The sequence below is a fragment of the Elgaria multicarinata genome, chromosome 5 (genome assembly GCF_023053635.1).
Source record: "Elgaria multicarinata webbii isolate HBS135686 ecotype San Diego chromosome 5, rElgMul1.1.pri, whole genome shotgun sequence".
Lineage (NCBI taxonomy): Eukaryota > Metazoa > Chordata > Lepidosauria > Squamata > Anguidae > Elgaria > Elgaria multicarinata.
Window position 1 is genome coordinate 138439127 of NC_086175.1, and position 27452 is coordinate 138466578.

Genomic DNA, 27452 nt, shown 5'->3' on the forward strand with positions numbered 1-27452 from the left:
CTCACCTTGAGACGGCCACAGCAAGCTCCTCCTTAGCCCAGGTAATTGTGTTCCCTGTGTTTTATTACTCATCACTGAGCCTGGCAACCCTCCCAGGCTCAGCGCCATTTACGGGAAGATTTGCACAGAGAAGGGGAAGCACGTTCATCGCCTTTCTGCAAAGAAGCTGGGGTTGCAGAGGCCACACTCTCCTTCAACTGCCTTGAGGGGAAAGGAATTTTTTAAAAGGAAAAAGTCCCTTAAACTGTGCAGCTAGCATTAAAGGAGAGAGACTGCTCCTTAGACAAACACCAGGTGTTCATGTAAGATCATCGTAAGCAAAGGGACGAATGGATCACTCCCACAATGTCCTAATGCAAATAGATCTTGATCTATCCAGGCTTTTCATGAAAAGCATCAAGTAAGGGAACCTTTCATGTATTCTCCTGGGGACCTTGCTCCACCGCTCTTGACGTGGTCCTCGGTCCATCTCCCTGTGATTTAAACCCGCTGCTCCTTTTCCAGTCGTTTGCGAACAGGGCGAAGCACTGGCTCTAGCTGCCTTGGCGTGGATGCCCCTTAGACCCATAGACCCATAAACCCCTTAGACCCACAGCCCTCTCTTCAAGCAAAACTACTCTGGTACAGAACAGATAAAAGGGACCCTCGGGATGAGGTTCACGTCAAGACAGTCTTCAAATTCACAATGCACCAGGTGCATTAAGCCGGCTGGGGGATTCTGGGAGTTGTAGTCCAACATATCTGGAGAGCACGAGATGGAGAAGTTTGTGCCACAATAAACCTGTTAGTCTTTAAGATGTGCATAGAGGACTCTAGGTTATTTTTTTTTTCTGCAATAGATTAGTATGCTATTCCTCTGGAAGTGAAAATTCATGAGCACATCTAGAATTCCAACGAGCTTGCAGTCTGTGAACAGAGGCGGCAACTAGCGGCCAGTTGTCTGGGTGAAAATATGGGCACTCGGTCATCTCATACTTGAGCCGCTAAGGAGGGGGCACAGGTCAGTGTTAAGAGGCCTTGCTAGGCATGCAGAAGGCCCCGAGTTCAAATCCTTGGAGCCTCCAGGTAGGCCTAGGAAGGAATCCTACCTGAAACCCTGGAGAGCCAGGGCTGCCAGTCAGTGTTGGCCATACTGGGCTAGAAGGTCCAAGGACCTGCCTCAGGACAAGGCAGCTCCCCGTGTTCCTAAGCTACTGTTACCATGCAAGTCCTCAGAGCTATCACAGGCCAAAGGGTAATATGGTACTGAGAAGGCCTGTCGCTGGCCACGAGCTACAGAAAGGTCCTGTGGTCTCCTGGCTACAATCTGAAAGTGCCTCTTTCAGGCTTAAGGAAGCAGGCCAGTCCCATTCTCACAGCGAGGACAAGGTCTCTAGAAACAGGATCATCCAGAATACTTAAAAGGTTGTCACACAGAGGAGGGCCAGGATCTCTTCTCGATCCTCCCAGAGTGCAGGACACGGAATAAGGGGCTCAAGTGACAGGAAGCCAGATTCCAGCTGGACATCAGGAAAAACTTCCTGTAAGAGCAGTATGACAATGGAGCCAGTGACCTAGGGAGGTGGTGGGCTCTCCCACAGTAGAGGCCTTCAAGAGGCAGCTGGACAAGCATCTGTCAGGGATGCTTTAGGGTGGATTCCTGAATTGAGCAGGGGGTTGGACTCGATGGCCTTCCAACTCTGCTATTCTATGCTTCTATGAATGTTATGTGGGGAACTTACTTTTGGGCATCGTGAGCTCAAGTAAATGAGCCTTACCGCATCCATACTGCGAAACAGCAAGGGGAAGGCTAAATGCAAGCTTGCTCCATTCCCCTCTTGGCCAGGAAGGATTCCATTTCCTAAAGGAGGAAAGGGATGCAGCTCTTTTCTGAGCGGAGCTCTTTTCTGAGCGGAGTGTTCCCTTTGCCTCCTCCTAGGGCAGCCTTCCTCAACCTGGGGCGCTCCAGATGTGTTGGACTACAACTCCCAGAATGCCCCAGCCAGCTCTGCTGGCTGGGGCATTCTGGGAGATGCAGTCCAACACATCTGGAGCGCCCCAGGTTGAGGAAGGCTATCCTAGGGTAACTGCAAAAAGCCTCAAGGCAAAGACAGAGATGGGAATGAGCTCAGGTTTTTATCGAAGATCTTCCAGCAGCTTCTGAACTATGATCTTCAGCTGTTCGGGCACAAACTCAGGATGGACTAGAAGCCCACCCCCAAGTCCTTGATGGCCATTCATCTCCAGGGGAAACTGCCTACTAGCACACTCCTTATACTAGTGGGAGGCCACTAGTGGGCTGTGGACGATGTCCAGCACCAAGACAGCAACTCAGTGGCCCGGCCCACGCCCTCCTAGCCCAGGCAACAGGCAGGCCAGAGGCTTCCTCCTGGCTACAAGGAGAGACGAGGTGGGGGAAGGCGATACGCCTCACGGCTCCTCCGTGCCCAGGAGCGAGTCGTTTCGATCGTGAACGTGGCTGTTCATGTGAGCGAGCCCCACCCGGCGCAAGCGAACAGGAGACCCTTCCTAAAACAAATTGAATTCATATATAGGAACCTTCCCGGTTGCACTGTCACCAGCATATGTAAATAAAACCGATGGGATGGTGTCTGTCCCGTTAATAGCGCCACCAATTCATTCTCCAGCAGTGATTAAAATGGGCAATAAATCCTCAAAGACTCTCGCGGCAATCTGGGGAGCGGGGCTGGCAAGCCGTCCACCGCCACCGCCCTTGTCCCCCTCAGCAGCGAATTCATCACCGAGCGGCCCTGAAGAGCGGTAAGTTTTATGCACACGCAGGGCGCCGTTTCCTTCAGCAACACCCCTCCGTGCACAAATCCGTGCTTCTCTCCTCTCCCCATCATCCAAAGGGTCTGCGCAGGGAAGCCGCGGTGGCTTTGCTAACCATTTGTAAGAGAAAGGGTAGCTCTGCTTGGTGAGGGAAGACCCCAGAGACCCGTTAAACTCACCCAGACATTCGCTCTCCCTTCTCCTCATAGAGATTTAAGAGTGCAACTCCTGACACTCCCTTTATAAAAATTTGAAACGGCTCATTCCGAACAGTATCTATCGCTTGGTGGCCGTGGGCTGCCCCACGTTCAGCGGATCTCCCACAGGTGAGCCCCTCTTCTCCATAAAGGGGAGAGTCCTGAACCTTGCCACCTCACGACAGGAGCGCCCACAGACCGGGAGGCCACGCAGGTGGTGATGCGTCAGAGGATGTCCACGCATGGATGCTTTCCAGATGGCTTCGAAAGGTGGCAGAGTTTTGCAGGAAAAGATACACCCAGCAGGAAAGCCTCTGCTGGAGCAGAACAGGAGAAGGGGGACTGAGGAGAAGCCGTTGCTTAGGAGTCCAACTTCCAGAGGGCTGCAGAAGAGCAGGGCCTTCTACAATCTGCACCCTCCCTTTCTGAGATCCCCAAGATCTACAGAGTCTGCCACAGATGCCAGGGGTGGGCAACACGCAGCCTGCCACACACACACACCCCGCGGTGCTCCATATATGATAGAATAGCAGAGTTGGAAGGGGCCTACAAGGCCATCCAGTCCAACCCCCTGCTCAATGCAGGAATCCACCTTTGAGCATCCCTGACAGACGGCTGTCCAGGTGTCTCTTGAAGGCCTCTAGTGAGGGAGAACCGACCACCTCCCGAGGTCATGGGTTCCATATAGCCCCCCCAACCCTGCAGTTGCCCACCCATGCTTTATGCTACGATACGAAGGCCCTCCTCATTCTGCTCTTCACCCACAGAGCTCACCATTACACCCACTGGCCAATAATAAGAGTGCTGGTATAAAGTCCCACCCCTGCTCACAGCAGACTGGGCTGCTCAGGAGCTGCCACCCAGCACGCCTCTTCCTGCATTGAGTGGGGGGTTGGACTCTATGGCCTTAGAGGCCCCTTCCAACTCTACTATTCTATGATTCATGGTCTCACTCAGCCTTCCTCAACCTGGGGCGCTCCAGATGTGTTGGACTGCATCTCCCAGAATGCCCCAGCCAGCAGCTGGCTGGGGCATTCTGGGAGTTGTAGTCCAACACATCTGGAGTGCCCCAGGTTGAGGAAGGCTGGTCTCACTATTGGTAGCCTACTGCCACAGTAGTGGGTAACCCTTTCGTGTCCACAGCAGGAGGGTGGACCCAACCATTTTGACCCACGGATGCATCCAAAGTGCATGAATGGGGCCCAGTATGTTATTTGAAGAGCCCTTCTAACGCCCTTAAATCTGGCTGGTTTCAAAAAACGCAGCTGCGTTTCTATTTCAGCAGAAATCGAGCTGGACAACAGACAGCCTTGTCCGCTGCCCCGCCTCTCCACGCCGCAACACCCAAAGGGCAGCGGAAAGCCATTCGGGCTCACAGTTAGGGGCGACCGGAAAGGGTTTTGGGTGGAGTTTATTTATGTAGGGTGACCGTATGAAAAGGAGGACAAGGCTCCTGTATTTTTAACAGTTGAATAGAAAAGTGAATTTCAGCAGGTGTCCTTTGTATGCCTGCAGCACCTGGTGAAATCCCCTCTTCATCACCACAGTTAAAGCTGCAGGAGCCCTGCCCTCTTTTGTATCTGGTCACTCTAGGCAGGGCTCCTGCAGCTTTAACTGTAGTGATAAAGAGGGAATTTCACCAAGTGCTGAATACATACAAATGACACCTGCTGAAATTCCCTTTTCTATGCAACTGTTAAAGATACAGGAGCCCGGTCCTCCTTTTCATAGGGTCACCCTAATTTATGCAGCAAATAATGCTGAAAACCCTTTTCCAAAGCTGATTGGATGAACTGCAGCACACTTGGAGGCTTTGCAAGATCCTCTCTGAGGACAAGAGCTTAGGCTGCTCTTCTCCCATCACCAGAGTCCAGTTCTAGGGCTAGAGAGAGAGAGAGAGAGAGAAAGAGAGAGAGACTCAGAAAAGCTGGATCTTTGAACCCTTACCTTTGTCGCAGACGTTTTCAGGAGTTTCATGACTTCTCCCTCCCGGGCGTAATCCATGGGCGTGTGCCCCATTTCATTTCTCTGCAGGGGGTTGGCACCTGAAAAGGAAGGAACGGAACTCAACGCATGGGACAGAATCAGATGCCGGGCAGGGTACAGCCCCTAAGCCATCCGGGGTCCTCTTTAACCTTTGCTCCGCACGGGGCTTGGATCGGAAAGGGACAATGGGCCACCGGCGGATGTCAAAGGACGCGACGAAAGGGAGAGGTCACCAGCAACAATAGGCTCTGGCCAGGAAAAGCTGCTGGAAGGACAGGAACCATGTGGACGTGGGGGGGTGGTAGCAAGAGATGCCGCGCGGCATCGGAAAAGCCACCCCTCCACGGGCTGACAGCTCTCCTGCCGCCTGAGGGTGGCTTCCGTGGGGCACTGAATACACAACACAATGTCAAATGAAAACAGGGGAAAGGGTCTGCGTGCGCGTGCGGGTGGGAAAGGGATCTTGCCCCACAGCAACTCCCTTAGAATCATAGAATCATAGAATAGCAGAGTTGGAAGAGGCCTACAAGGCCATCGAGTCCAACCCCCTGCTCAATGCAGGAATCCACCCTGAACCATCCCTGACAGGTGGATGTCCAGCTGCCTCTTGAATGACTCTAGTGTGGGAGAGCCCACAACCTCCCTAGGTAACTGGTTCCATGGTCATACTGCTCTAACAGTCAGCAATCTTTTCCTGATGTCCAGCTGGAATCTGGCTTCCTTTAACTTGAGCCCGTTATTCTGTGTCCTGCACTCTGGGAAGATTGAGAAGAGATCCTGGCCCTCCTCTGTGGGACAACCTTTCAAGTATTTGAAGAGTGCTTTATTTATTTATTTATTTATTTATTACATTTTTATACCGCCCAATAGCCGAAGCTCTCTGGGCGGTTCACAAAAATTAAAACCATGATAAAACAACCAACAGGTTAAAAGCACAAATACAAAATACAGTATAAAAAGCACAACCAGGATAAAACCACGCAGCAAAATTGATATAAGAATAAAATACAGAGTTAAAACAGTAAAATTTAAATTTAAGTTAAAATTAAGTGTTAAAATACTGAGTGAATAAAAAGGTCTTCAGCTGGCGATGAAAGGAGTACAGTGTAGGTGCCAGGCGGACCTCTCTGGGGAGCTCATTCCACAACCGGGGTGCCACAGTGGAGAAAGCCCTCCTCCTAGTAGCCACCTGCCTCACTTCCTTTGGCAGGGGCTCACGGAGAAGGGCCCCTGTAGATGATCTTAAGGTCCGGGTGGGTACATATGGGAGGAGGCGTTCCTTCGAATAACCTGGCCCCAAACCATTTAGGGCTTTAAATGTCAATACCAGCACTTTGAATCGGGCCCGGACCTGGACTGGCAGCCAATGAAGTTGTAAAAGGACTGGCGTAATGTGATCTCGCCAGCCAGTCCCTGTTAGTAAACGGGCTGCCCTGTTTTGTACCAGCTGAAGCTTCCGGACCGTTTTCAAAGGCAGCCCCACGTATAACGCATTGCAGTAATCCAAACGAGAAGTTATCAGAGCATGGATCACTGTAGCTACGCTATCTCTATCCAGATAAGGGTGCAGTTGGTATATCAGCCTAAGCTGATAAAAGGTGCTCTTTGCCACTGAGTTCACCTGTGCCTCAAGTGACAGTTCTGGATCCAAGAGCACCCCCAAACTACGGACCCGATCCTTTAGGGAGAGTGCTCTCATGTCTCCCCTCAATCTTCTCTTCTCCAGGCTAAACATGCCCAGTTCTTCCAGTCTCTACTGCTTCCTCTGAAATCTCTTCCTCGTTCCCTCCGTCTGGCAAACGCTAGCCGCCTTAACTCGGGGCCTCCACACCCTCACGGTCTTTCTCATCCCCGTGCTTTCTCTTGTGGCTCCTCATATGCGCATCACCTTTTCTTTAAAACAAACCTCTTTCGTCCCAAGGGCTTAATTTCATTTCAGAGAAGCTTTCAGGGGTCGTGTAGTAGGAAGCTTGTCTACTCAGAAGTAATCAAGAAAATAATCCCTCAGCAGCACTTTTAAAAAGCATCCCAAACACCAAGCCTCCACATGTCAACTCAGAAGTAAACACGAACATCATGTCTACTCACAAGTAAGCAGGGCGATCTTCTGCCTGACTGCTCAGAAGTAAGTAGGCAAGCCGCGCCGGACAAGGCTCAAGAAGGAAGCATAACTGAACCACTTGGCAACTTCCTTCTCTGGCCCCAATCCCCTCTTCCTAGTGGGGTAAAGTTCTTACTTGCCATCAGCAGCTGATCGGAGAGAAGTGCTTTCCCCTGCTAAGCATTGAGAAATGCAGCCCTTCTCAGTGCTAAGCAGGGGAAAGCATTTATCTCTGCTCAGCTGCTGATCAGAGAGAAGAGCTTTCCGTTCTGTGGCAGAGGGGTCAGAGGCCGGGGTAGAAGCTGTCGGGCCACATAGGGACCCCCGTAAGTCTGAGGCTTGCAGGCTAGAACCTCCCCAACCCTGCTTCAAATATTCAGTGGGTCTCCTCTTTGTTTTACTTTTAAGAAATTATTAAAAGCTCATATATGCTCTGTTGTATTTCCTTCGGATGTACTATTCGGCTTTCTCCCCCTTTCCTATTCTAAGGTTAACAACTATACTGGTGAACCCTTCCTTTCTTGTGCCATCTCCCAGCTTGTCCAAAGTTTCCCATTTCTGCCCATGCCCCCTTGTTTTTTGTTTCTTTTTTTTTGGGGGGGGGGAGTTGTGAGCCTGTGGGCAGGGACTTGAGTTTGCATATTTCCACTCAATACCTTGGCTACATTAGGTACCTTATAAATGATGACGACGATGGTGTAGAAGGAGACATAGCTTGGAAAACAGCAACAGGTGTGCCACAGAATATCTGCAATTGGCTGTAACGTACATTCACATTTCACATCAGCAGTAAAGGAGGCGGTAAAGGACCCCCGTTTATGCTGCCTCCACACACAGCTGTGTCAGTGAGGGCCAAACTACTCTTGCCTCTCCTTGATACACCCAGGAGTGCAAGAAGGAGAAGTAGCCGCTTGCCTTCCTTTCACTGAGCACTGGGTGATAATAGAAAGGCTCCCTTACTCCCTATTTCTACTCAGGAGGGCTGGATTTGTCACACACTGCTCAAGAAACATCCATGAGAGACCACGCAGTCCATGCATACCACTCAACATAGAACCATAGAATAGTAGAGTTGGAAGGGGCCTACAAGACCATCGAGTCCAACTCCCTGCTCAATGCAGGAATCCACCCTAAATCACCCCTGACAGATGGTTGTCCAGCTGCCTCTTGAAGGCCTCTAGGGTGGGAGAGCCCACCACAATCCTAGGTCACTGGTTCTATTGTTGTACTGCTCTAACACTCAGGAAGTTTTTCCTGATGTCCAGCTGGAATCTGGCTTCCTGTAACTTGAGCTCGTTATTCCGTGTCCTGCATTCTGGGAGGATCGAGAAGAGATCCTGGCCCTCCTCTGTGTGACAACCTTTCCTGTGGCTTATTTAAAACAGCACGTTACCGGTTCATGCTTGCAAGGTGGCAGCAGCCGGGGGATGGGACGGGACACATAACTCTCTCTTAGAGACAGCCTCTACTATGATACCAGGGGAGGGAGAAGAGTTAACTGGGTCGCATGCAGAAAGCCCCAGGTTCAATCTCTGGCATTTCCAGTCAGTTAACCAAACGGAAGGCTGGCAAAAGGTGCGAGTCAGAAGAAAGTACAGTGGGCCCAATGGAGCAAGGCCTGACTCCTGTGTAACCCATCTCTAGGTGTTCACAATCCCACAGGTTTTAGGGATTAGCAACAGGAGGCACGGGGAATAGATTTACTTCCATCGAAGGTTTATGGCGATGGCCGTGCAAATTTTAAACCCCCGAACATCCAGCACACCACTCTCCTTGTCGCCTGAGTGTGAAGCCCACTGGATTGTCAACGCTGGTGCGTCCGCTATCATGAGCCCAAGAGAGCCAGGAAAGAGCAAGTGAGCGAGAGACAGACAGAAATTAGCTCTTTCCAGGATCCAGCATAAAGAGATCTATATTTGCTTACAGAATGAAAAATGTGCTCCATAAACATCCGACACAGAGTAATGTCTGTTGTGAGGCCCTTGTCGCATCCAATATAGAATATGATCGGAACAGGTGAGATTATATACTGCCTGCCCTGGCCACTCAATATCTTTTAAAGAGACAGTGACCCACACGTAACACAATTCTCTCCCCGGCTCTTTTGTTATGCATCCGTTTGCGCTGTTTCAAAGGAGGAGGAGGAAGAGGAAGAGGAGGAGGAGGAGAAAGTTTTCTCTGCCCCTGCAGGAGGGCATCCTCGGGGCCAACTCTGCCTTCATCTTGGAAGACCTAAATTTCCTGCCGCGGATCTATTAATAACGGCTAACCAATATTGGTCTAATCCCCCTGTTAATGGCTTTGACGACTTGACTAATTGCTGCAATAATTGATACAACCTGACTCGTGCAACCGGTCGATCTTCACCTCCGGTACCGACGACAATAAAATATTATACTTTAATAAATAACTTGGTGTCAGGGCTGCTCGCGAGCCCATTGCAGGGGTGGCCGTTTCCCTGTCCTAAGAGCCCTGGCCTGACCTCGGCGCAGGGGGCAGCTGGCCCCAAGGAGCCCAGCCCTCCGGAAGGCAGCCACGGGCTTTGGGCTAGCGATTGCGAGCCTGCTGGGAGGGTCCCAACCTTTAGGAGTCGTGATGGGAGGCAATTTGTCACCTCCCACTAGCTGTCTCTAGCACAGAATCAACACCTGGGCAACGCCCGGGGCTGCGCGAGGCGTCCCCCCCCCCCGCACAGCTCCCAACTTTGCTCATATTAGCAGGCCCCGACTTATAATACTTGATAAATAGCAGACTGGCTCACTCCTAGCACTGCGGCAGCAACGCCGAGCCGGAGCAGCTGCATAAGGTCACTCATTGGGGAAATATGTTTCTGTCGGAGGTATTGAAAAAAGTTTAGCAGAGTGACAGGTCTCAATTTTTCAAATTTTATTAACTCTATCCTCTTAATCATTTGTCTTGAATTCCTTCAGATTCCAGATAACTGTCAATACGGAGGCAGAGGGAAGGGATTATGGATGGATGTGACTTTGCCGGATGGCTTTGGTTTGGTTAATAACTCTGGGGCAAGGAGGGCGGGGGGCGGGGGGAGATCGGGACCACGTGCAAAAGAGAGAGGGACTGGTCCGGGATGACTCTGCTGGGACGCTACTTTGTGTGTGTGTGTGTGTGTGTGTGTGTGTGTGTGTGTGTGTGTGTGTAACCCCTATACAAAATTGGGGCTGGCGGTGGCTGCGTGCCAGTCTGTGTTATGAAGTAAGCTACAAGCCTACAATCAAGGTCCATTCAGTCCAGCATCTTAACCCTCAGCAAAGGGCTGGCTGGATGCCTCCAGGAAGAGCCTTCAGCGTGGTGGCCCCGCTCCTGTGGAACGCCCTGCCTCTGGAGGTCAGGCAGGCGCCAACTTTGTATTCCTTTCGGCGCCTCCTGGAAACGTCATTATTCCAGGAAGCCTTTCCTTAATGACCAGCCACGGTTCACTGCACATTTTGCTTCTTTTAAAAATCTATTTTAAAGTTTTGTTTTTGTTTTTTTATCTTGTACACCGCTCCGAAATTTTGCGGTAGGGAGTGGTATATAAATATTGTAAATAAATAAATAAATAAATAAATAAGAACAGCCACGGGCCATGATGGCAGCAGGCCCCAGGCCTCCAAGCCATCAATTCCCCAGCCCGGTTCCATCCAGATGTCTTGCACTATAGCTCCCAGTGTCCCCCAGCTAGCAGAGTGGACACTGGGAATTGTAGTCTGACACATTTGGAGGGCACCAATCTGGAGAAGGCTGCCATACATTCATTATTTGACAGGAGTCTGATTTTCAGCTTTGCTGACCGCTGCTTTTTAATGTGCTGTTCTCATTTTTATCTGCTCCAGTTTTTAAATGTTAGGAACATCAGAAGTGCCCTGATGCTGGATCAGACCAAGGGTCCATCTACTCCAGCACTCTGTTCACACAGTGGCCAAGCAGCCGTCGGCCAGGGATGAACAAGCAGGACATGGTGCAACAGCACCCTCCTGCCCATGTTCCCCAGCAACTGGGGCACATAGGCTTACTGCCTCAAATATTGGAGATAGCACACAGCCATCAGGGCTAGTAGCCATGGATAGCCTTTGCCTCCAGGAATTTATCCAACCCCCTTTTGAAGCCATCCAGATTGGTGGCCCTCACTACATCTTGTGGTAGTGAGTTCCATAATTTAACTATGTGCTGTGTTAAATTTTATTTGTCCTGGATCTCCCACCAATCAGCTTCATGGGATGACCCTGTTGGGTTCTACTATCATGGGAGAGGGAGAAAAATGTCTCCCTGTCCACATGCTCCACACACTATGTATAATTTTTTTTTTTAAATTTTTTATTAAACAACATATAACAACAACAAAACATCAAATAAAAAACACTTGTTACATATACATAAAATTACCTTAATATCAAATATTCAAATTTTGCCTATTAAACATATTTATGCTAAACATAACAGTGCTCCCCCCCCCTCGGGATCTCATTCCTGTTTCCAAAAACTCATAGTTTCTTCTGTTGGTGGTTTCCCACTGCCTTTAGAAAATACAAACTCCAGGAACTTTTTCCATATACCCTCAAAATCATTTGTTTTTGCTATACCTTTTTTCATTTTAATATTACATGTCAATTTATCATTTATAGCAATGTCCCACACTTCTTTATACCATTCTTCAATACAATAGTCTCCTTGCATCTTCCAGTTCCTGGCTACAATCAGTCTCACAGCCGTCAACAGATTCGTTATTAGCTCTTTCGTTTCTTTATTACATTTAAGTTCTTCTTGCGGTGAAAGTAGTGCAATCCTTGGTGTGACTTCTACTTTAAATCCCACTATCTGCTCAATCTCATAAAAAACCATCTTCCACAACTTTTGCACGTGTTTACAGTCCCACCACATATGTAAATACGTTCCTTTTTCACCACATCCCCTCCAACAATCTGCTGAAAGCTGATTATTAATCTTATTTAATCTGACCGGAGTTAAATACCACCTCCATACCAGTTTGTAGTAATTCTCCTTTATTCTTACTGACATATTTCTCAACACTCTCTGTCTCCATAATCCCTCCCATCTCTGCTGTCCTATCTGTATCTTCAAATCAGTCTCCCAAACCACTTTCCCACTGCTATCCCACACTCCTTTCTCAATTAATATATTGTATAGTTGACTCATTAACCCTTTTATCCCTATATTTTGTCCCTTATCAATTCCTTTTTTTTCAATTAATTCCTCAAATTTCGTCTTCTCTCCACACTCTCTATTTTCTTTTACCCAATTTTTAGTCCATTGTTCCAATTGCCCATAGTTTAACCATGATAATTTCAAATCTTTTAAAACATCTTCCAACCTCTCTCTTGTATTCATCCCCTTTAACCATTCACTTAATCTCATTTTATTTTTCTCCTTTAAAACTTTACCTAATCTATTCTTTAAATTTTCAGGAAATTTCTTTAGCATTATCACTGGTGTTAAAGGGGAATTAATTGAAAGCAATTCCTTTTTATATTTATTCCAAAGTTCCCAATGGAACTTCAAAAAGTAATTATCTATTTCATTAAGCCAATTACCCTTCCCTTTTTCCTTAAAAAATACATTCTGCAAATTTAGCTCAATATTATCTAATGTATTTTCTTCCATCCATTCTAAGTCCCCTACCCCTAAAATTGCTTCAGCAATGTGCCTTAACCTGTTTGCTATATAATAGTACTCAAGGTTCGGGAGACCCAATCCACCCTTCTTTTGATTTATATACCATTTACTTTTGTTAATTCTTGCTTTCTTCTCCGCATTGCAATAATTATTTATAAGATTCTGCCAACTTTTTAACTCTAAATCTGAAATTCTTATTGGTAACATCCTGAAAATAAAATTGATCTTTGGCAAAATTTTCATCTTTATTAGAGCTATTCTTCCAAACCAAGAAAGATTCAGTTTCTTATACTTCTTTAGCTTTTCTATTACCTCTTTTTTCAATCCATTTAAATTTTCACTTTCCAAATCTTCTAAATTTTTAGTAATCTTAATACCCAAATATTTAATTTTTTCTTTACTATTCAAAACTGAAGCCTTCCCTTCCCATTCCTTCTCTTCCTTTTTAGTGTAATTAAATAACATCAACTCGGATTTTGCCCAATTTATTCTTAACCCCGTAACTTCTTCAAATTCTTTTAACTGCTGTCTAATTCTTTCCATTTTGCTTATCGGATCTCTGATAGTCATCAATGTATCATCTGCAAACATATTCAACTTAATTTTCTTTCTTCTATGTATAATTTTGAACACCTCTTTCATATCTCCCCTTAGCCTCCTTTTTTCCAAGCTAAACAATCCCAGTTGTTGTAACCTTCCCTCGTAGGGGAGATGTTCCAGCCCCTTAATCATTTTAGTCGCCTTTTTCTGCACTTTTCCCAGCTCTATAATATCCTTTTTTAGGTGTGGTGACCAGAACTGCACACAATATCCTAAGTGTGGTCGCACCATCGATTTGTATAAGGGCAGTACAATACTGGCCGTTTTATTCTCAATTCCTTTTCTTATCATGCCTAACATGGAGTTTGCCTTCTTTACAGTGGCTGCACACTGGGTGGACACTTTCTTCGAGCTATTCCACCGCAACCCCAAGATGGAGGTACTGTTAGCGGGTGGTTCATCTGTCCGGCGAGGTGATGTTTGCCCTGTCCTGGACGGGGTTGCACTCTCCCTAAAGGATCGGGTCCGTAGTTTGGGGGTGCTCTTCGATCCAGAACTGTCACTTGAGGCACAGGTGAACTCAGTGGCAAAGAGCACCTTTAATCAGCTTAGGCTGATATACCAACTGCACCCTTATCTGGATAGAGATAGCGTAGCTACAGTGATCCATGCTCTGATAACTTCTCGTTTGGATTACTGCAATGCGTTATACGTGGGGCTGCCTTTGAAAACGGTCCGGAAGCTTCAGCTGGTACAAAACAGGGCAGCCCGTTTACTAACAGGGACTGGCCGGCGAGATCACATCACGCCAGTCCTTTTACAACTTCATTGGCTGCCAGTCCAGGTCCGGGCCCGATTCAAAGTGCTGGTATTGACATTTAAAGCCCTAAACGGTTTGGGGCCAGGTTTTTTTAAGGAACGCCTCCTCCCATATGTACCTGCCCGGACCTTAAGATCATCTACAGGGGTCCTTCTCCATGAGCCCCAAAGGAAGTGAGGCAGGTGGCTACCAGGAGGAGGGCCTTCTCTGCTGTGGCACCCCGGCTGTGGAATGAGCTCCCCAGAGAGGTCCGCCTGGCGCCTACACTCTTTTCGTCGCCAGCTGAAGACCTTTTTATTCTCTCAGTATTTTAACACTTAATTTTAACTTAAATAATTTTACTGTTCTAACTCTGTATTTTAACCTTATATCAATTTTTGCTGCGTGGTTTTATCCTGGTTGCGCTTTTTAGACTGCATTTCGTATTTGTGTTTTTAACCTGTTGGTTGTTTTATTATGGTTTTAATTTTTGTGAACCGCCCAGAGAGCTTTGGCTATTGGGCGGTATAGAAATGTAATAAATAAATAAATAAATAAAATCTGTTTCTTGTTTGGTCACTGCCAGCTCAGATCCCATTAGATTATACTTGAAGTGTTGCTGCTTTTACTTGTGACTTTTGTTGTCATCTATACTTCCATTTTTTACTTGCAAGATAGTGCTGTTAGTCACCTTGGGCACCGAGTGCGGGAAGTAAGGGTGTCCCTTGAAATGGCAACAGCAGGCAGCAGGAGCTCACAAGCGGCCTGCCAGCCCCCCACTCCTCCTGCCCCTCACCGCTACCCTGGGCCGCTTTTCCTCAGTGGGTAGAAATGGCTGGCGGCATCCCAGGAGACATGGTTCCTAATTACATTCCTGACTACCTCACTGGGTTGTTCTAACAAGGAAAGAGAATACAGGAAGAGTTTAAAAGAGCATGGCTCCTTAATTTAGGAAAAGGAGGTCTTAAAGACCATGCAGCAAAGAGATAAAATGTAAGAGTAAGTGACTGTGCTTGGGAGCCAAAAGGCCCCAGGTTCAAATCCTGCGTCGCCATGAACTTACCGGCCTTAGGCATATCACACTTTCACCCTCTTGGCCCCCTTCCCTATCTGCAATATGCTAATAATAATAATAATAATTTTAAAATATCTTTCTTGCCTGCCTCTCCATTTTGATCGAGGTGGGGAACAACACGATAAAATACATAATACTCAATTAAAACATAATATACATTGTTAAAAACATCCTAAAAACATTTTAAAAACATCTTAAAATTCCACTGGGTAGTGAAAGATATAGCTTGATAATGCTGACCTTATATTCTAAGATTGTCATAAAGGCTACGGAAATAATATGTGTACCTAAAAACGATTATGATGGTATTTCAAAGGACAGGTCAGACTGGCGAGAAACCATAGAGCAGGGGTGGGCAACGTGGGGCCCTCCAGGTGTTTTGGCCTACAACTCCCATCAGCCCCCAGCCAGCATGGCCAGCATGGCATGGCCCCCAGCCAACACCTGGAGGGCCACACGTTGCCCACCCCTGGCCTGTGCATGTGTGTGAAGGATATAGCTTGGCTCACTCGCTCAGGTCACCCGGCATTACTGCTCTAGTCGACGCGAACTAGTGTGGCAAGCGACCCACTCCACACAGCAACACCTTGCTTGCCTCGGCTGGAGGTAACAGGTACCTCTAGCAGTACACCTGGCTTGTGGTGCAACGGAGCCTGGACGGTGTAAGTGGGCCCGTGGAGTTCTGACAGGTGAACAATCCCCCTCCCTTACAGGTGGGGCTTGGAGCAGGTGCTCTTCCGCTCGCTCCGTTCCAGCTCCGTGATTCCAGAAGCTACTGTGCATGGAAAAAAAACCTCTTATATAAACAGAACAGCAAAAGCAGCAATCACGTTCATCAGTTACAAGGAATAAACTGACTGCGATTTTCTTTCCTCCTGGAAGCCATTGCGGCTCTTCGCAAGTGTGCATAAATACACACACACACACACGTGTGTGTGTGTGTGTGTGTGTGTGTGAAATGTCAGCTGCCGTCTCAAGCCCCAAACCAGTCCGGCGCTTGCCAGCAGGAAGCCACCCTTGCCGCTGTACGAGGAATGACGCTGTGTCATCAGCCATCATCTCTGACAAGGCCCGACATCCTTATTGCTCTACATGGCTAGTTAAAGTAATAGAAAGAGACTCCTGTCCTCCTGAGCCTCACTGTGATTGAATTAACATGATCACCCTTTTTTCCAGTAAAATAAACGTGCTTCCAATATGGGGCGGCAAAAATGCTTCACAGGTAGCTTTTTAAGACACAGGGAGAGTGCTGGGTCCACAAGAAATCAGGGTGGCCTAGTGGCTAGAGTGTTGGACTGGGAGTCCGGAGATCCGGGTTCTAGTCCCCACTCGGCCATGGAAGCCCACTGAGTGACACTGGGCCAGTCACAGACGCTCAGCCCAGCCGACCTCACAGGGTTGTTGTTGTGAGGATAGAATGGAGAGGAAGAGGATTTATGTACACCACCTTGGGGTTCTTTGGAGGAAAAAAGGTGGGATGTAAATGTAATAAAATAAAGACAAATCCAGCTCTCCCTGCCAACAACAGCTCATGCTTTTTAATCATTTCCACCCATGCTAACATGTCACCTATTTCAATTGGGGATGATGGGTGTCAAGTCCCGCCAAGTAAATGTTCACAGCTGTCCTCAGAGGGGCTGGATACCTAGGGCACTAGATGACCCCAAACTGGCTCAAAATAGCTTGCGGCCTTCTCTTCCTGCATTGAGCAGGGGGTTGGACTCGATGGCCTTGTAGGCCCCTTCCGGCTCTGCTATTCTGTGATCCTATGATTCTTCCGTCTACACCTATTTTGCTAGGGCTTTTGACCTCGTCTGAAGCCAGGTGCAAAAGTCACAGACTTTGGAGAAGTTTTCTGTAATAGCAGTAATTATTAGTTATATACCGCTTTAGAATGCACAAAGCACTTGACAAAGGTTATCTCATTGTGATCATTACAACAACCCTGCAAAGTAGATCAGTGTTAACATCCACGAGCCTTCGGGTGAGTAGAGAACACCCTCTGGACGGTTGTGTCGCTGCAATACACACATACGGCAGGAGCACTCAGAGAAGGGTTTGCTAAAACTGCCCACAACTGCAGAACCCTTTTCACCAAATCCTCACGAAGGCCTGAACAACATTTTCTGCTCAATCTCGTCATTTCCGTTTGGTATTTAATGGCCACTGCTCAAGTAGATCAAGTCCAGGACCAGAGCCTCTGGAGGGTGCTGGCGCTGCCCTCATGCCCGTCCTCATGGGCACCGCTTGGCTGCTGTGGCAAAAAGGACACGGGACTACAGAAGCCTGTGGCCTGATCCAACTCAGCTCTTCTCACATTCAAATATGAATCCCCCCCCCAGTGTTTTGCAATTTTATTAATGCAAACACCCTGGTTTAAGGATTTTTCAGGTGATGAGACACCTGCCCTTTAATTAATTGAAATTAATTCATTGGTTACATTGAAATAAGTACTGATGTGATTAAATCCTCAATAAAAGTTCTTTTCTGAGATACTAAAGAAGTATGAAACTGCTTACAGTTTAATAAATGCTAATGTTTGTTAGAAGAAAAAAACCAGCTTAAACATTTTTTTTCAATTACAGTAACACACCGGAAACAAAATAGCCTGAAAAATAAGCAAGCCTGCCCTGAACTCACAGACCCACCAGTTACAATTACCTCTCCCCACGTAAAATTGGCAGACATTCAACCGATGCTATAGCAAGCTCTATTAATCTGCTCTATGACGACCGTGGTTTTAATTTTGACAGGTATTTCACTAAAAAGGGGCTGGGCTTATCTCTTGCCCTAAACCGGAAAATGCTCAGGTCTCAGTTGTATCGGGCTTTGTGTCTCAAAAACTCTGGCCCATGGAAAGCTAGCGTGTCAGGGAAAAGGATCCAGGTTATCTGGCCCGGGTCCAGGTTATCTGAAATACCATATTAATAGAATCAGAGAATAGCAGAGTTGGAAGGGGCCTACAAGGCCATCGAGTCCAACCCCCTGCTCAATGCAGGGATCCACCCTAAAGCATCCCTGACAGGTGGTTGTCCAGCTGCCTCTTGAAGGCCTCTAGGGTGGGAGAGCCCACAACCTCCCTAAGTCACTGGTTCCATTGTCATACTGCTCTAACAGTCAGGAAGTTTTTCCTGATGTCCAGCTGGAATCTGGCTTCCTTTAACTTGAGCCTGTTATTCTCCCTTATGAGCCTGCCCGTGCTTTGAGATCCTCTGGGGAAGCCCTTCTCTCAGTCCCATCATCTTCACAGGTGTGCCTGGTGCGAACATGGGAGAGGGCCTTCTCGGTGGCTGCTCCAGTGCTCTGGAACTCTCTTCCCGGGGAAGCTAGGCTGGCTCCCTCCTTGATGAGCTTTCAGAAGCAGGCAAAAACTTTGTTCCGGCAGGCCTTTGGAGAATAATCTGGCCCTCCGTCTATGTTAAGGACTTGTAAAATTGCTGTGTATTTTAAACCTTTAAGGTTTTAGTATTCTATTTTATTTTTTGTACGTTTCTTTTCCTCGGCTTTAAAATGTATATGTTTTAAATTGCGCAAGGGTTTAAAATTGTGAGGCCCAGTATTGGGCAAAAGCGGGATACAAATAAAGATGATGATGATGATGATGATGATGATAATAATAATAATAATAATAATAATAATAATAATAATAATAGCTTTCTCCCTATGCCTCGAAGAATTTTGATGTGCAGGGAGAATCCCACCCCCACAGCACCGGTACAGTTCCTGGAGGAATTCCTGCAGGACACGGAATAACGGGCTCAAGTGACAGGAAGCCAGATTCTGGCTGGACATCAGGAAAAACTTCCTGACTGTTAGAGCAGTACGACAATGGAACCAGATACCTAGGGAGGTGGTGGGCTCTCCCACACTCGAGGCCTTCAAGAGGCAGCTGGACAAGCATCTGTCAGGGATGCTTTAGGGTGGATTCCTGCATTGAGCAGGGGGTTGGACTCGATGGCCTTGTAGGCCCCTTCCAACTCTGCTATTCTGTGATTCTATGATTCCCACCGCCTTTATGTTTGAATCAATTCCTTTTTGCGCCCTGCGTGTGAGGCAAGGGAAGGCGAGGGAAAGCGCGGCCTACTTTTGCTGCCCTTCAGACAGACATCTTCTCCGCCCCCCCCCCCCCTTGACGTAGCGCTATTAAACGTCTTACAAATGGTCGTGTCAGTGTGAAAACCTCTGTGCCCAGGAAGGCTTCCGAGGGCTCCATTTGCTCCCCACCCTGTGGGGAAACTCTTCTTAAAAGCTTCGACACAAGACATAAACCTGCTGCCGGCCGGTCGCTTATTGCGCTCCCCGTGTCGGGACGCCGGAGCCCTCGGTGCTGTGACATGATTGGCTTTTACATCCTGGTCTCGCAGGAGTTTAATTACTGGTCTGGGGCTCCTGGCGTTGGAGCTGGCCGCCTTCAGATACGGGGGGTCGATACTGCCGGCCCGCAACATATTGAGCCCTGGCGCTGGCAGACTCTATTGCACTATTTAATCATCTTTTGCAAAATTTACAGTGCAACAGAAGGAATCAATACGGAATTTATCACATTCTCTTGTAAATATGAGCAGAACGAGGAGGAGAGATCCAGGCACAGAGCAGGAAGTGTCTGATGGCCCTGGTTGGGGGGATCTTAGGATCATAGAATCATAGAACAGCAGAGTTGGAAGGGGCCTACAAGGCCATCGAGTCCAACCCCCTGCTCAATGCAGGAATCCACCTTACAGCATCCCTGACAGATGGGTGTCCAGCTGCCTCTTGAAGGCCTCGAGTGTGGGAGAGCCCACAACCTCCCTAGGTAACTGGTTCCATTGTCGTACTGCTCTAACAGTCAGGAAGTTTTTCCTGATGTCCAGCCGGAATCTGGCTTCCTGTAACTTGAGCCCGCTATTCCGTGTCCTGCACTCTGGGAGGATCGAGAAGAGATCCTGGCCCTCCTCTGTGTGACAACCTTTTAAGGATTTGAAGAGTGCTCTCATGTCTCCCCTCAGTCTTCTCTTCTCGAGGCTAAACGTGCCCAGTTCTTTCAGTCTCTCTTCATAGGGCTTTGTTTCCAGACCCCTGATCATCCTGGTTGCCCTCCTCTGAACACGCTCCAGCTTGTCTGCGTCCTTCTTGAAGTGTGGAGCCCAGAACTGGACACAATACTCTAGATGAGGCCTAACCAGGGCTGAATAGAGAGGAACCAGGACCTCACGCAATTTGGAAGCTATACTTCTATTAATGCAGCCCAAAATAGCATTTGCCTTTCTTGCAGCCATATTGCACTGTTGGCTCTTAGTAGATGCTGCCCCATTTTAGGGAAAGAGTGACATTTGGGAGGGGGGGGCGACTCCTAGCCAGAATATGGTGTTCTGTTTGGATTAGGAGACCTGGAAATTAGTCCCTATAACGTTCCTTTAAGACCTGTGAATGGTGGATGCAACACAAGACCGAAGCAACATGTGTGTGTGTGTATGTTTATGGTGACATGTTAACACAGTTAAAACTTAATGCACCATTAACTATGGCACCACCTGACGGGTGGGTTCTGTTTGGTTCCTACTACAGCGGGAGTGTCACCCCACGCACCCCATTCCCCCGGAGTTTAGAACGGCTTTACGCTTCCTGTGTGGGCACAGATAGGCTACTCAAAACGAAATCCCCGCTTCAGTGTGGCAAATGCCACAGCGCAGGCATCCCTAACCATTTTGGGGGGGTTGGAATTGCGAAAGAGTGCGTCGTCGGTGCTCTGACAAAATGGCTGCTGCAGGAGGGGCTTTTTTTGGCCCTCCCTAAAACGGCTGCCAGGGTGGGCACGGCTGGTCACAAAACACTCATCTCCCAGAACGCAAACTGGCGAGACTGAAAGAAAAATAACTTACCCAAGAACCTAAGGGCAGAGCTCCAAAACACACAAAAGACGGCGCTGGAGGGCAGCAGTTGGCTTTGCAGCAAGACACCCTCCCAGTTAAAAAAAGGATTTTTAATATTAAAAAAACTTAAGAAATAAAATAAGGAGCAGGAGGGGGCAGGGAACCTAGTGGTCACCAAGACAGGTGTCCGTGGGTACAATGGTGCCCATGGGCACCACGGCGGAGACCCCAGCCACAGTGTTGCGGGTGGGAGACTGAGATGGCGGCATTTGCATGGAAAGAGCAGCACGAAACTGATATGAGTATGGTAAATGGCTTGGGACCGCAATACCTGACGGAACGCCTCTCCCGACATGAACCTACCCGTACACTACGATCAACATCTAAGGTCCTCCTCCGAGTGCCTACTCCGAGGGAAGCTCAGAGGACGGCAACAAGGGAGAGGGCCTTTTCGGTGGTGGCCCCCCGACTGTGGAATGATCTCCCTGCTGAGGCTCGCCTGGCGCCAACATTGTTATCTTTTCGGCGCCAGGTCAAGACTTTTCTCTTCTCCCAGGCATTTAACAGCATTTAACAACGCTGTTCGTTTTTAACGGACCCCAGAATTGTTGTTTTAAATGGATACTGTTGTTGTTTTTATACTGTTGTTTTTATGTTTTTGATGGTTTTTAATTTTTGTATACTTTTTAACGTTTACCGTTTTTAACTGTTGTAAACCGCCCAGAGAGCTTCGGCTGTGGGGCGGTATATAAATGTAATAAACAAAATAAATAGATATAAATAAATAAAGAACATGAAGGCACTTTAGCCCAATGGAAAGTGCTACAGAAACGGCCAACAGCAGCAAGAGAAACCCACAAGACCAAGACTGCCGCATCGAAGATCCCTGTGCCCCGTTCATTCAATGGTGACTTTGCAACATAAAGAGCAGAGTGACTCAGCCCCATGGAGCTGGGGCATCCTTCCCTCCCTCTCCCAGCCCCTTCCAACAGCAAGGATGGTTTGCTCTTCGGCTGTGAAATGCCCCGGAGCAAGAAGGCGGACAAAAGTATTGGCGCCCCAACCATGGAAATGCCGTAATAATAAGCGCCTGGCTTCAAAAGGCAGCTTGTATTCCTAACCCTCAACAACCTGAATGTGCCGGTAGCTCTAGGCCCCATTTTCCAATCAAAGGAAGACAAAACCCACGGATCGATCGGGCACGGAACCGGCGGCCGAGCGCCGCCTGGAGAGGGCCGTGCGCGGAGGAGGGCCGGCTCGCTCCCGCCGCTGACTGATGTCAGCTCAGGTCAGGCGACTGCGCACGGCCCGCAGGAGGACAAGAGAGAGGGGACCCGCGTCTCTCGGTCGGCTGGGCACGCACAGACTGACCACAAGGAAGGGTCAAGTGATTCAGCAAAGGGCCAGAGCAGTGGGGTTAAGGGTGAAGCGGAGGCTGCCGCTAGCCAGGCAGGGAGCTGAAAGGGAAGACCCACTGGAGGGCGGTGGGGGGCTGGGAGCTGTTTAAGCACAGCGAAGGGGAGGGGAGGGTGGAGCCTGGGTGGTTCATGGCTTCGGCCCCCAGGGCAGAGCAGCCAGCGGAGGAGGAAGTGTTGGCCGGACTAGAGGGCACTCGGTGAAAAGGCAGGTGTGGAGGGGCGCAAAAGGAGAGGGCAAAGGGCGCCTGTTCAGTGCAGGAGCACAGGAAGCATCCAGGCCTTGAATGTCAAAGGCACGGCACATGGCCGCATTATCTCCACAAAGGCGCCCGAGGGCAGCAGGCTTTTAAAAGGCCATCAAGCCGATGGAGGAGCCTCTGAGGCCGCGCATTCTGGCTCAGAACGAAATCACAAGAATGCGTGGATGGCCGCCGGGATCATCGTACCGCTTGGCATGGGGTGTGTGCGTTGTGCGTGCACGTGTGTGTGTGTGTGTGTGTGTGTGTGGCCGTGGGGGATCCAAATTTAGGACAAAGGAAAGGCACAGGTTGGAGTCCGCCTGGGAAACTGGGACAAGGAGAATGCAGAGTCCGGCACATTAAACTGAACAAACCACTAAGAGGAGGCCCGTCATCATCCTAAAACCAGTCCGGCAAATTTCTGTTTGAATAGCGGCTTCTCCAAACATACATTAAAAGGGGACTCAAACTACTTCCCTGCCCCCCCCCCCGCCCCCCAAAGTGTACATAAGTACGTACGAAGGGTCCATCTCATTCGGCACTCTGTTCGCACAACAGCCAACCAGCTGCCCGCAAGAAACCCCAAGCAGGACATGAGTGCAACGCAGCACCCTGCCACCCATGTTCCCCAGCAACTGGTGTACATAGACTTACTGCCTGAGAGACTGGAGGTAGCATTTGGCCATCAGTATTAGTAGCCATCGATAGCCCTTCTCCTCCAGGAATTCGTCCAATCCTCTTATGGAGGAGAATTTCACAATTTAACTCTGTGCTGTGTGAAGAGGCCCTTTCATTTATTCAATTATTTATTTCATTTATGTATTTATTACATTTCTAATCCACCCAATAACCAACGTTCTCTGGGTGGATCCTTCTTTTTTCTCTCTCCTGAAACTCCCACCGATCCGCTTCATGGGATGACCCTGAGCCTGAGTACTCTGTGATCCACTTCCTCCACATCACGCACGATTTCGTACATCTCTATCATGTTGTTGCACCGTTTGCAAAACTTGGCCCCTTGTGCAAAAGCTCCAAGCTGCCCCCCTAACAAGCACCCGATACTTTGGCTGGGGCTCTAGGCACTGAAAGGTGGCCCCTCTCCCCGTCTGGAAGTCCAGGCTGCATTGAGCAGGGGGTTGGACTCGATGGCCTTGTGGGCCCCTTCCAACTCTGCTATTCTATGATTCTATGATTCTTCAAATACTTAAAAGGTTGTCCCACAGAGGAGGGCCAGGATCTCTTCTCGATCCTCCCAGAGTGCAGGACACAGAATCATGGGCTCAAGTGACAGGAAGAGCCAGATTCCGGCTGGACAACAGAAAAAACTTCCTGACTGTTAGAGCAGTACGACAATGGAACCAGTGACCTAGGGAGGTGGTGGGCTCTCTCACACTAGAGGCCTTCAAGAGGCAGCTGGACAACCATCTGTCAGGGATGCTTTAGGGTGGATTCCTGCATTGAGCAGGGGGTTGGACTGGATGGCCTTGTAGGCCCCTTCCAACTCTGCTATTCTATGATTCTATGCCTGCTCTTTGACACATTTAGCCCCACAGAAGAAGGAAAACCCGAAAAACTTGACATGAAGCCCTTAGCAGGAGCAAGGAATGGCATTCCACACACAATTAGCCAGAGGAGAGCGCTGCGGCAAGTGGGCGCCTCCGAAGCCCACTCAGCACGGCACTGTTCACGCCACACCATAGTGAAACAAAACAAGCAGAAACGAGGAGGAAGAGGTGGAGAGACGGAGCATGACAAGGGCCCAGGGACTCTGGCCAACGGAGCAGCACCACGCAGGAGCCGTGGACAGCCCCTGCCAGAGGCCCTGAGACCGCAAAGAGTTTTGCGAAAGCAATCCACGTTCTTCCCCAGTGTCCTTTTTGTCCCCAAACCACGCTGACTAGAAACTTGGTGGTGGTGGCGCGTGTGGTTGGTTGTTTTTATAGAAAGAAATGGAAGCATCGCCGGAAGAATCTGCAGATGTTATTAGATTATGCCGTGAATAAGGGATTTAAAGCTCCACAACGCGACTGCAGAGTGAGAGGTATGCCCCCCCCTTCCGCAACGCCCCAACACCGCAGCTCCCAACAGCGATAGCTCTTCCCTCTTACCTCCATCCAGCAGCAACTTGACAGTGGGGTAATCGTCAGCGAGCACGGCGTAGTGCAGAGCTGTGCAGCCCTTGAAACTGGCCCGGTTGTTCAAACGGTTGTTGAAGTCATCCTCCCGGGTGACCAGAACTGCAGGGGGAAGGAAAACGCGGATTGCTGTGATGGTTGCAGAATGAGGCAAAAGGAGCTGAGACGCCCAGTTCCCAGTTTCTCAAAAGGGGCGCGCGCACGCATGTGTGTGCCCGAGGTGGCGGTGGGACGAGGGTGGCGCGTCACCCGTTTTGCCAGAACAGCCCATGCTCAAGACTGCTTCTTGCGATTTCCGAAAGGGAGGAATTGTTCCAAATACTTGGAATAAGCTGTGTCGACACGTTGCAGGATCTGCCTGGACATTTTCAAGACGATATGGAAAATATTGTTTGAGGTGCTCTAGCACGTAGGGGCAGTCCTACTGGACGAGACCAAAGGTCCTTCTGGGTCAGAATCCTGCTTCCTTCCTACAGTATAGGGATAAATGCCAAGTTCTACATCTAGGAACTAGAAACCAAATGCACAGGTGGGGGAACGTAATGCACGTAATGTGGAAGGTGGGAGATACTTGGCTCAGCAATACTACAAACGAGAAGGATCTTGGAATTGTTGTAGATCACAAGCTGAATAGGAGCCAACAGTGCGATAGGGCTGCAAGAAAGGCAAATGCTATTTTGGGCTGCATTAATAGAAGTACGGCTTCCAAATCGCGTGAGGTCCTGGTTCCTCTCTATTCGGCCCTGGTCAGGCCTCATCTAGAGTATTGCGTCCAGTTCTGGGCTCCACAATTCAAGAAGGACGCAGACAAGCTGGAGCGTGTTCAGAGGAGGGCAACCAGGATGATCAGGGGTCTGGAAACAAAGCCCTATGAAGAGAGACTGAAAGAACTGGGCATGTTTAGCCGGGAGAAGAGAAGTTTGAGGGGAGACATGAAAGCACTCTTCAAATCCTTAAAAGGTTGTCACACAGAGGAGGGCCAGGATCTCTTCTCGATCCTCCCAGAGTGCAGGACACGGAATAACGGGCTCAAGTTAAAGGAAGCCCGATTCCAGCTGGACATCAGGAAAAACCTCCTGACTGTTAGAGCAGTACGACAATGGAACCAGTTACCTAGGGAGGTTGTGCGCTCTCCCACACTAGAGGCATTCAAGAGGCAACTGGACAACCCTCCGTCAGGGATGCTTTAAGGTGAATTCCTGCATTGAGCAGGAGGTTGGACTGGATGGCCTTGTAGGCCCCTTCCAACTCTGCTATTCTATGGTTCTATGATTCTACCCAGACAGATGCTTCTATGAAGTCCACAAGGAGGACACCAAGGCAGGGGCCCTTCCCCTGTGTTGCTCCCCTACAGCTGGCATTTAGCAGTACACTGCCATTGAACATGGAGGCTCCGTGTAGCTACAATGGTAATGCTCAATGACAGACCTCTCCTCTTCCTCCATGGATCTGCCTAATCTGCACGTTAAATCATCTGCGCTAGAGGCCGCCACCACGTAATGTGGAAGTGAAGTCCATGTGAGCAAGCACTCCCCGTGTGTCTCTAGGCACAGCCATGCCCAGGCCACCTGGTGGGACCAGACCATCTCCAGGGCCACAGTGCTTTGGCTGGGCAGAGAGCATGGCTTGCTCACACTGCTGTTTCACACACCTCTCACGTAACCAGATCACGCTTGGGGACTAGATGTCAGGAATGGACGTGCCACAACCAATCAAGCCGCAGCCAGTGCAGGAGCCGAGCACAGAACAGGTCCAGATGTGGCTCTTTGAATATCAGCTGCTGGCATCTTATTGGACTCCAGATACTCAGTCAACGCTCTCCTAGTCCTCATGGTTGCAAAGACAAATCTGAAAACGTGACTGCAGGGCAAACAAAAGAGAAGCCAAGTGCGGTTGTTTTCAATTCCTAGGCAAAATGCTTCTCATTCTTTTTAAGGGGCAGAACCCATGACTTTGAGTTCTTGGGGCTAGGCATATAGGGGCTGGGGCCATTAGGGTGAGGAGACTCAAACCAGAGGTCCCTTCTGCCTGATGTCCAAGGCCTCCTTTCCAGACTTGTTGCCTTTCATATGTAAAATATGCAAGGCGCCACTAGGTCAAGGCCCTTCCCCTCGTGATGCTCTTCAAGCAAGAACAACGTCCAAGGGGCGGCCATCATTTCTGCCCCTGCCCATTTCTGCCACTGGTGTCAGACCAGAGGAGCTGTCCTGGCCGACCAAGGAATTCCAAGAGCTGCTGTTCTAGGAGAAGGGAAGGGATCCTTATCCAGGTGTCCTCGGGACCTTCTACAGAAGAGTTCTTGGAGCAGCACTAGAGGGCTCCAAGAGGCAGCTGGACAACCATCTGTCAGGGATGCTGTAGGGTGGATTCCAGCATTGAGCAGGGGGTTGGACTCGATGGCCTTGTAGGCCCCTTCCAACTCTGCTATTCTATGATTCTATTTGCAGCATCGACGTCCCTAAAGCTGCGCCCTCCCTCCTCTGCCGTCCTTGGGAACGGGCAGCGGTTAGCGAGAGCAGGGGACAGAAACCGAGCTCAGCACCTCAGCCGCCAACGGCGGCTACAGCACCTTCAGAGGGCTGCTGCCGGATCCCCAAAAAAGGGAAGTTACAATCTTGTGAGCCAAATCTAAAACACTGTCATTAATAGCCAGCTCCTCTCCAGGACGGGGCACCGCTGCTAGTAGACCTCCACGCCTGCAGAAGCACCA

General features: G+C 49.1%; 1 protein-coding gene across 1 annotated transcript in view; it reads right to left on the bottom strand.

The window, feature by feature from the left end:
- Nucleotides 1-27452, bottom strand: part of CLPB (ClpB family mitochondrial disaggregase) — a 115078-nt gene that overhangs the window by 51843 nt on the left and 35783 nt on the right. The window contains exons 5-6 of the mRNA XM_063127364.1: nucleotides 24716-24844; nucleotides 4917-5014 (exon numbers count right to left, since the gene is read on the bottom strand). Coding sequence (XP_062983434.1) covers nucleotides 4917-5014; nucleotides 24716-24844 — 227 coding nt within the window. The remainder of the gene's footprint in view (nucleotides 1-4916; nucleotides 5015-24715; nucleotides 24845-27452) is intronic.